Raw genomic sequence first — 10,861 nt, 5'->3', positions numbered from 1 at the left:
TCCAAAAACATTTCATTGTGATGTCATGATTGATTTTTTAATGGAAATCGGGGGCAAGAGGGCACTCACTGCCACCCCACATACCTGATCAACAATGCAACGACCTCATACCTTTTCACTGGCAGTCACGCTTGACAATCTCATTCTATTTGAATTCTCCAGTCTCCAATGTGCACAACGAGGAGTCAAAGACATGCCCGTTTTGCCATAATGTGTCGACAAAGAATCTCCTCCAAGATCTTATGCCCAATGCTTTGGATGGCTACAAAACTAGTGGCTCATTCTATTTGATAGAGTAGATTAACCATGCTCTGATACCATTGTCGGAGACATGAATTGGAAAATGAAATCAACACTATTAAGCTATCTGCTCAAAAAAATGATGTGCAATGTGTACACATTAATACAATATGAAAACCGTTGATTCAATTTCCAAGTTTTCTTGGACTCTAATAACTAATCTCAATAACACACTGTAACCTAAATCATGACGAGAGAATTAGGTGTCTAACACTTGCTTGTTTGCTACCTATCTCAAACAACTTATCTAATTGGTAAAAATGTTGGAATGTCATATAAAGATCAATAACTTCTAGAAGTAAAATATAAAATAAATTATATAAGGATTATAATATAATAATACTAAGTAGAGGGGTTAAAAGTTAAAAAAATTAATGTGAAAATTACAATTTACTTATCTTTTAAATTGTATGTAATATAATAAAAATCTTATTTCTTTGCATTTCACAATGGTAAGAAACAACTCATAGGCATGAAATCCATTAAATTATTATGTTATGAAATAAATTAAATTAAGCTACATTACCTTTTAAGATCAACCATTAACATGGAAGAGAAGACCATATCTTTGTAAAGGTTATGATTAAAATATAAACAACAAAAGAATGGATCATCGAAAGGCTCTCTTTTAGATAAAAAAATAAGATTATGAACTTTTTTTAGATAAAAGAAAATCATAATAGACATTGCATTAAAATATAACATATAAACCACAGTTATAAATTAACATCCATTTTACCATATAAATTAAAATAATGATTAGGTAACATATTAAAATTTAATTAATAAGCACATAAAAATTTAATATTTACAATATAACAAGATCTTAACTATGAATATTCATCCCATTTTATTATGAATATTATTAACTTCTACATAGGTTTTTTTACATTACCATGGGCCAATACCAGGATTATCAATACCACATACCCAAGTACCCTCACTCATTTAAAAATAAATTATAAATATTTTAATGTAATTTATTTTTATAACATTTTTAAATTAAAAATTAATATTTACAAAACCTTCGATCGGGGTGTGAGTTGTCGGACAGAGCCAGTAAGGGTGTCATTATGATAGGGACTAAGCAGAATGTTGCCACCACCTCCCACACGCTTGAAGCGCAAGGTGCAGTGGCCTTTGGCATGTTTAAGGCAATTGGAATGAAGGAAAGCGACAGATGCGTGTGGGAAAGCTTACAGACCACGACGAAGGATAACAGATCGAGGACTGATAAAGAAGAGGTAGCGAAGGCAAGAGTGAAGCAGAGGCTCCAGAAAGGCAGGGTGATCCATCGGATCCGAACGCTGGTTACGAGGTATGTTAAATGGTCCTGCATCCACTCCATTATGCTTCCCTACATTTGGTTTGTTAATTGGGGTATGTATGGGGGAAATGGGGTCCGTGGCCGAGTGCAATTTGGGCTGGGAGATATGCATTGTGTCAAATGTCTGCTGGAATAATCCTAGCTCAATGGGTTCCTCCCTGGTGTCAATCCATTATGAATTTTTTCTCTCTCACATGGGGCTTATAGGGTATGGTCAGGAGGGTGTCAGTCTGAGCGAAAACTTTATCTTGTATGCTTGGTAAACCTGGGGATTGAGGGAAGGGATGTTGTAAATGTTGATGTGTTAATGTGCGTCTATTTGTTGGTATGCTCTGTGAATGTGGAGAAAAGTTGGACATACTAGCTCCCAAGGACTGGAACCAAGTACCTGATGGGAGCTAGTAGTGGGGAGGCTATCACGGGACATGGTCTTTTACAGTTGGAGAATTGGCATGATTTGAGCGCTGGCCATGCTGACCTTGGTTGGTTGAAAGAAGTTGGGTGGCAAGCAAGGTTTGGGCTGGGTTCTTCTTGGAGGTCGGGGTTCATATTTTGCACCGCAACGATGGTTAGAGTAAGATTAAGATGGTGATAAATCAGGGGGAATGGGGGATTGGTCGTACTGAGGGAGGTAAAGGAGGTGAGGGCATGGCTCCCATGGGCTTCGCTACCATGCTACAAGCTCTGGAGATGGCCAACTTCTAGTACCTCGCTCCCAAGGTCGAGGTTGAAGTGTTTGTAAGGCTGGGGTCATGTCAGGGTGTCTGCTAGGGAAACGTTACTAGGGGGCGGGTCATGGTCATGCTGGGTGGGGGATCCTTAAGTTCGGGTGTAATACACATGTATCAAGGGTGGCAGATTTAATGAATTGGCATATCCTTCGGGTGTTGGCAATAAAAAATACACTGTTTTGGAAATTATGGTTTCCTGTTCCCATATCAAGTCCGCAGAGCAATAATCACTCTCGGACGAGAAGAGCAAAGAGGCTATTTTCTGGCCAACCACAGGATTTGGTTAGAAGGCATAGTGACAAAGGGACAATGGGTCATGTAGCAAAAGGCAAGGGCTGAGGAAAGCGACCGCGAGGGATCGATGCCGAGGTTGAACCAAGCACTTCGGGTAAAAGACGAGGTAGAAAACCTGATACATGAAGCGATTGTTGCATATGCGGACGACACCAAGGAGGAGATAAGATGACTCATAACAGAATGGGAGGAAGATATAAATCACCAAGCGAGCATGAATGAAGTTGATTTGGAGGACCGGAAACTCGTGGTTCCAGATCCAGGGCACACTTGAGGAAAAGGGACTCAATTCAAACAAACGTTATATCTCTATTGGCTAATGAAATGCCTCTTGGGAAAGGCCATGGAGAAAATCTAGATGATTGCTATCCAGGATTTCCCAAACTACAAGTAGGATTTTCAAAATATGCAATTTCAATTGCAGAAATAGGATGGTTGCCTCAACCGTATAGAGAGACACTTCACATTCCTATTCTTGTGGATAGAGTTGCCAGGCTCTAGTGCTAAATAGCTGACCCTAGTTACATTGGCATCCGCCAAGCAGGAAGAATAGAATGATTGGTTTTTAGTTATTTTTGTTTAGTTTTCATGCAGATAGCTTTTAATTTCCACTTTGCAGTTATATATATATATATATATATGGAGATAGAATATGGAGGTGGACTTGGCAATCAAACATATCTAGCTTGGATAGATAGACTCAATATTTTTTGGTATTGGATGGTTTATGACGTGATTAGGTGGTCAAGACTTGGTTTCCCGATGGGGCCACTTAATCTGGCTTTATGTTGTTGTAACTTGCTTATTTTATAATGAAAAAGAAGGATAAACCAAGCTTAACAAAAAAAACTTAATACTTACAATAAGCATATAATATAACAAGATTCTTAATTATGGGTATTCACCCCATTTTACCATGGACATTATTAACTTATAAATAGGCTAATACCATGGCTTATCAACACTACTTTCCCAAAAATCATAACTCATTTGTAAGTATCTTATTTTAATTTAGTTTTATAACATTATTTAATTATATATTTTTTAACAAGATTATTAACCATGGATATTCATCCCCATATTACAATGAATATTATTAATTAGTAAATAGGCTTTGTTACAATACCATGGCCCAATACCATGGCTAATCCATATTTTCCCAAAAACCATAACTTATTTCAAAACCTAAATATTTCATTTTAATTTTATTTTGTAACATTTTTAAATTAAATCTAAAAGAAAAAAGCTATGGGATTCACGGTAGTAATTTCAAATTTTAAGCACCTATCAAATTTGATTGTTTCACAGACAATTTTCCCATTTTTCCGTCAAATTCCATGGGATAGATGTTGTGGCGTAAATGTTTGTAACCATTTACATGTAGGCTCAATGAACCCTCAAATTCCATCTCTGTATGGGATAGATATCAAGCACCTAGAGAGATCAAATCTTTTGAGATGCAAACCTCTTTTAGAGTGAAAGGAGATTTGAACCCTCTCAGGGCTTGGTAGATGTAGAGTTTTTTTTTTTCAACTAAAGAAATCGTGCCTTTCTTACATATTTGTACCCAAGAGTGGGCCACATGACGTGTGGGGACCACATCCTCCGCACTGGGTAGATCCAAAGTTAAAATGAATTTAGGTTGGTTCTTTTTGCAATTGTTCCTCTCTAAGTAACCAGCATATATCCATCTTAAATACACATCTAACATGAGTTGAGAGAGATCCAATTTTTTTGCGTGCAAATTTTTTTATGAGTCAACATTATTTATTTTTTTATTTTTTGGATTTTTAATTTTTTAATTTTGGATGACACAAGCAAAATTTCAACTTTGATGACAGACGAACATAGTTACACATCAAACTGGGTTGTAGAATGAGCCTCTAGGCTCAAACATCATACTGGGTTGTAGAATGAGCCTCTCATCAAACTGGGCTGTAGAATGAGCCTCTAGGCTTAAAGATCACACTGGGTTTGTAGAATGAGCCTCTCCCCTCAACTAAAAAAGAATTCACCCATGCCAAATTAACTAATTCTCATTATTAAAATGTAATTTCAATAAATAAATAGCACATGCATACATGAATTCCATAAAAATATAATTGTGTTATATAGAAATTATAATAATTTATTTTTTGAATTAATATAGTAAAGAGATAAAATATGAATATTCTTTTTTATATTATTATAAAATTTAAACATTTCTTTTAATAAAGAAAAAATGATTTTTTTTGGATAATGGAATAAAAAGTGATTAATAATTAGTTAAAAATTATAAAAATAATGACAAATATAAGATCTTGTGAAAATTTCTATTGCTTTTTAAAAGTGATATAATTTCAATTTAAAAAAAATGCTATATAATTTCAATTTAAAAAAAAATGCTATATAATTTCAATTTCAATATTTAGTGATTTTTTAATGCAGACTAATTCTCTGGATAGTTAAAAGTGGCTGGAATTTGGCCAAAACTTTTCAACAAATCTAATTGTAGCAACATTTGAATGATGTTTTTGATGATGAAAATTGATTCAACACCATCAAAAACCTTTGAGACACCCAAGATATTAAAATTTAATAACTATAACCTAAATATACAAATTAAAGTACCCAAAACCCTTAAATTTAATAACTGTTCCCTGGATATACAAAAATTCATGTATGATTTTATTAAAATCTTACTGGAATTTCCATCCTACAAAGTTCTTAAATGGCAACGACAATATCACTTAATACTGGTCCGTTACACGTGTCGGTAGGTGATCGTTTTGCAGGTTTGAACATATAAAAAAGAAGATAAATGGGGAGAAACTGACCTGGGTTAGTGGAACATCAATGCCTTGTCTACTTTACATTGGCCATTTTATGAGGTGCAACTTTTCTTCATACAGTGGCAGGATGCATACATCTCGATCATGCCATACACCTCTAGAAATTTCAAAAGTGGAGGTGAGCATCTTTCCTTTACATGCAATAAAGTGATGTGAAAATTCCCTCTTAAAGTTTCATTACATGCAATAAAGTGATGTGAAAATTCCCTCTTCCAGACAAACACGAAAGTTAAACCATTGTGGACCCACAGGCAAAGAGAGGAAAGTAAAAAATTATTCAAGAAAAGTATGGCCAAAATTAATTCTTGGAAAAACACATGAAAATTAAACCCCACCCAATGAGATTATAGTGAAAGTTCCGGAAAAAAACATGGAAGTTGAACCAGTGTGAGTCGTGAACCCCACACGCAAAGAGAGAAAAATTCGTCGTAAACCATTAACCGTGTGGACCCCACGCGCAAGAGATAAAGATTCTCTGTAAACGATCAACCGTGTGGATCCCACGCACAAGACATGAAATTCCACGCGGTTCATGTGTGCGCCTACCACTGCTGTGTTAAAGTTAAAATATTTTATTTTTTTCCCTGCTACATGCGGTGGTGGTGCAAGCATCTGGCAGAACGAAGATCTATACATCTCCTCCCTCCCAAATTTTCTCCCCTTACGATCCTCTCCACATTTTCTGGTAGGCTCTTGAATTTATTTCCACCCTCGCATTTGGCGTCTCAGTGGCTTCGGCTTTCAGAGTTTCCCACTTTCTATTTCTATTTCTATAACCATTTGGCATTCACATACCCAACGCCTCCATCCTCGGTTCCCAAAAACCACTCTGAAATTCAAATTGATTCCTGCAACTACCATGGACGCTTCTGGCGCCTCCTCTTCCTCTGCTGCTGATCCCATCAACAGCAGCAGCCACGGTGTGTTTATCAACCACCGTGGCCCCGACACCAAGAAGACCTTCGCTAGTTATCTCTACCGACGTCTTCTTATACATGGATGCAGGCCCTTTTTAGACCAAGAAGAATTGGAAGTGGGATCCAATTTTCCTTCCCAAATAGCCGACAATATTCGAAGTGCCTTGGTCCATGTGGCCATCTTCTCTCCCACTTATGCAGATTCACCATGGTGCCTGCATGAACTCTCTCTCATGTTGGAGTCCAAGGCTCCTGTTATTCCTATATTCTACCATGTCGACCCTGCTGATCTCAGGTGGACAGATCAGAAGGAAAGAGGAGTGTATGCTGAGGCCCTCAACCAACTCCAGATGAAGAAAACGGTCGACCCTCAAACTCATGAAAAGAAGCCACGATATGACTCTGCCACTCTTAAAAAATGGAGAAATGCTCTTTCTACTGTTGCAGACACAAGTGGCTTTGATTTGAAAGGCAAGTTTAACGGGTGAGACATTCAACTCCTTCTCTATGGATACAATATATATAACGTGTAAATGAATTCGTTATAACATGTGTATGATGTTTTGGCTATGGTTTCAATTGCTTATCTATTTATTTTCATTTGAATGACCAGCGACGAAGGTCTGTTGCTAGATGAGGTCGTCAAACGTGTGGTGGAATTAATGGCCGAAAAGACTCAGTTGTATGTGGCCAAGAATCCCACCGGTTTAGATGACAAAATTGAAAATTTTGAAACTACAGTATTAGCACAGCAACACACAGGAGAAGTTCAGGTCGTGGGCATAGTCGGCTTAGGCGGAGTCGGCAAGACAACTTTGGCCATAGAGTTTTTCAATAGAAAGAAATCACAGTACAATGAATCCTACTTTTTATCAGATGTAAGAGAAAATGCAAGAATCTCATTACATTCGTTGCAGAGTAAACTTCTGAAGGGTCTGTTTGGTGTTGATCGGCAAATAGACGACATTCATCAAGGTACAGAGGTACTTAGACAGTTTCTCCGGTCTTCTAAAATCTTTTTAATTTTAGATGATATAGATCATTGGGATCATGTAGATAAGCTTTTACCAGGTAGAAGTGCCTTACATCAGGATAGCTTAATTTTGATTACATCACGGGATGAAGGTGTCCTAGTGAGGTCAGGGGTGAAGGAGTCATCCATGTATAGGTTAACAGGCCTTCCTAAACAACATTCGCAAGAGCTTTTTTGCTTATATGCCTTCTGTCAGACCTATCCACACCCGGGATTTGGGGATCTGGTAAATAAGGTTCTAAAGGCATGTGATGGATTGCCCCTATCGTTAGTAGTGTTTGGGGCACTTCTCTCTGGAAATAGCGACAAATCTTATTGGGAGGCCACACTTCGCCGATTAGAACTTCCCAATGAGATAAAAAATAAATTAAAAATTAGTTATTATGCACTTGGCAACGAGGAACAACAGATATTTTTAGATATAGCCTGTTTTTTCATAGGAAAAAACAAAAATAGTGCCATAACAGTATGGAACGGGTCAAGGTGGGAAGGCTCGTTGGGGTTTAAAAATTTACAGCTCAAATGCCTTGCAAAAGTAGACGATAAAGATGTTATACATATGCATGATCACCTCCGTGATTTGGGAAGAGAGATTGCAGAGACTGAATTCCCGCGCCGTCTTTGCCGTCCCACCGGGAACATTAATGATTGGCTGCACCAGCAATCATCTGTAAGTCCTCAACCATTCAAACTTTTAACATAGTTATATTTTTTCCATAGAAATCTGTATACAGTTCTCAACTTCTCCATCGGTTTACATTTTCAAAATAATTAAATTTAACCATAGCAAGCATCCGCATGAACAGGTTATAATGGAAGCACGCGGAATCAGAATGCTTGCTCAAAGGCATAGCATCGAACGATTGGAGAGGAGGTCACAAATGTTGGGGAACCGCGTGATATTGAAGCTTCGCAATACACTGTCCAATAAACGTTATCGTTTTCATGGTTTTGATGTCATGAATTTCCAACTTGTTGAGACTCAAGGGCACCTTTTGGATCGTATTTTGCGGGTGCGCTCGCCAAATCTCATATGGCTGTCCTGGCGTGATTGTCCCTACAAGTGCATACCTTCGTGGATCACAACTAAGAATTTAAGGGTTTTGAGAGTGGAGAAGGGTGTATTGGAAACATTATGGCAAGGCAAATGGCAGGTAAATCTAAACTGTTTGAGTTAAAGTGTTTGGTCAGTCGCTACTGATATTGTATAACAGGGTCTATTCATATATATCTTTCTTACATTCTAAAAGCTTGATCTTGCAGGCACCTTTGCAGTTGCAGGAATTAGAGATAATTAATGCGAGCTGCCTCTCCAGCATTCCCAAGTCCATAGGGCAGCTGGAGCACCTGGAAAGGATCATCATTCATTCCTCCTCTCTTGCTAAATTACCAAACTCTTTTGGTAAATTGAGGAACCTCCACAGCTTGGACCTGAGTCAGTGCGACAAGTTGGAGAGGCTGCCAGATTCCTTCGGCAGCTTGAGGAACCTCCACAGCTTGGACCTGCGTCAGTGCGACAAGTTGGAGAGGCTGCCAGATTCCTTCGGCAGCTTGACGAACCTCCACAGCTTGGCCCTGAGTTACTTCCAGGGCGAACGGAGATACAGATACAGCACGACGAAGTTGGAGAGGCTGCCAGATTCGTTCGGCAGCTTGACGAACCTCCACAGCTTGGACCTGCATGGGTGCAACAAGTTGGAGAGGCTGCCAGATTCCTTCGGCAGCTTGACGAACCTCCACAGCTTGGACCTGAGTGGGTGCAACAAGTTGGAGAGGCTGCCAGATTCCTTCGGCAGCTTGACGAACCTCCACAGCTTGGGCCTGAGTTCCTGCTCGGAGTTGGAGAGGCTGCCAGATTCCTTCGGCAGCTTGACGAACCTCCCCAGCTTGGACCTGAGTGGGTGCAACAAGTTGGAGAGGCTGCCAGATTCCTTCGGCAGCTTGACGAACCTCCACAGGTTGGGCCTGAGTTCCTGCTCGGAGTTGGAGAGGCTGCCAGATTCCTTCGGCAGCTTGACGAACCTCCACAGCTTGGACCTGAGTGGGTGCAACAAGTTGGAGAGGCTGCCAGATTCCTTCGGCAGCTTGACGAACCTCCACAGCTTGGGCCTGAGTTCCTGCTCGGAGTTGGAGAGGCTGCCAGATTCCTTCGGCAGCTTGACGAACCTCCACAGCTTGTTCCTGATTTACTGCCCGAGCTTGGAGAGGCTGCCAGATTCCTTCGGCAGCTTGACGAACCTCCACCGCATGGCCCTGACTTACTCCTGGAAGTTGGAGAGGCTGCCAGATTCCTTCGGCAGCTTGACGAACCTCCACAGATTGGACCTGTCTCACTCCTGGACGTTGGAGAGGCTGCCAGATTCCTTCGGCAGCTTGACGAACCTCCACAGCTTGGAACTAAGTTGGTGCGAGAGGTTGGAGAGGCTGCCAGATTCCTTCGGCAGCTTGACAAACCTCCACAGCTTGGAACTGCCTTGGTGCAAGGGGTTGGAGAGGCTGCCAGATTCCTTCGGCAGCTTGACGAACCTCCACAGCTTGGACCTGTCTGACTGCATTCAATTGGAGAGGCTGCCAGATTCCTTCGGCAGCTTGACGAACCTCCACAGCTTGGAACTAAGTCGGTGCGAGAGGTTGGAGAGGCTGCCAGATTCCTTCGGCAGCTTGACGAACCTCCACAGCTTGGACCTGCGTGGGTACAGCTTGGACCTGCGTGGGTGCAAGAAGTTGGAGACGCTGCCAGATTCCTTCCGAACCTCCAGCTTGAACGTGAGTGAGTGATACAAATTGGAGAGGTTGGAGAGGTTGCCAGATTCTTTCGGCAGCTTGACGAACCTCCACAGCTTGGACGTGCCGGGGTGCATGATATTGGAGAGGCTGCCAGATTCCTTCCGCAGGTTAATGCAGTGAAGTTTTTTGTATGTTTTTAAAAATTTTATATTTAAAAACCATTTTAGTTGAGTGTTTTTATTAAAATGATTATATTTTTATTAAATATAACAATTATTTATATGCTTTTTAATTTTAAATATTAAAATTATAACATTAATAATATTTTTCCTGATTAAAATATTTTTTTAATAAAATTAATTAAAATAATACTTTTAAATTAAATTAATTTCTTTAGAGGTTTTTATTTAAAACTTGTTTTCCAATATATAAAAAATAAATATGAAATTAGTATATAACTAATAATTATATATAATTATAAATATTAATATTTATTTAATTTTAACCAATAATAATGAAATTAATATATAATAAATAATTATATGTAACTATTAATATTAATATTTATTTAGTTTTAACAAATATTATAGTTTATTTTTTTCACTTTAAAATAATTTCTTTTTATACTATATTCTTAAAAGAAATTAATAAATATTTATAAAAGTTACATATTAAGAAATAGTTTTTAATAAATAAATATA

At 38.8% G+C, this 10,861-nt stretch overlaps 1 protein-coding gene across 1 annotated transcript; it reads left to right on the top strand.

Moving 5' to 3' along the window:
- Positions 1-6,079: 6,079 nt before the first annotated feature.
- On the top strand, positions 6,080-10,331 carry LOC149199504 (disease resistance protein Roq1-like). Its single transcript, XM_089402469.1, has 4 exons — positions 6,080-6,884; positions 7,014-8,103; positions 8,240-8,587; positions 8,697-10,331. The coding sequence occupies exons 1-4, from the start codon at positions 6,343-6,345 to the stop codon at positions 10,209-10,211; spliced, it is 3,495 nt and encodes a 1,164-aa protein (XP_089258595.1). The 5' UTR covers positions 6,080-6,342; the 3' UTR covers positions 10,212-10,331.
- The last annotated feature ends 530 nt before the right edge of the window (positions 10,332-10,861 follow it).

The sequence above is a fragment of the Pinus tabuliformis genome, chromosome 2_1, assembly GCF_031772625.1.
Source record: "Pinus tabuliformis cultivar Carrire ecotype Pingquan chromosome 2_1, CPIR1, whole genome shotgun sequence".
NCBI lineage: Eukaryota > Viridiplantae > Streptophyta > Pinopsida > Pinales > Pinaceae > Pinus > Pinus tabuliformis.
Note: the sequence above shows the minus strand (reverse complement) of the source record. Positions and strands in the feature narration are given on the sequence as shown.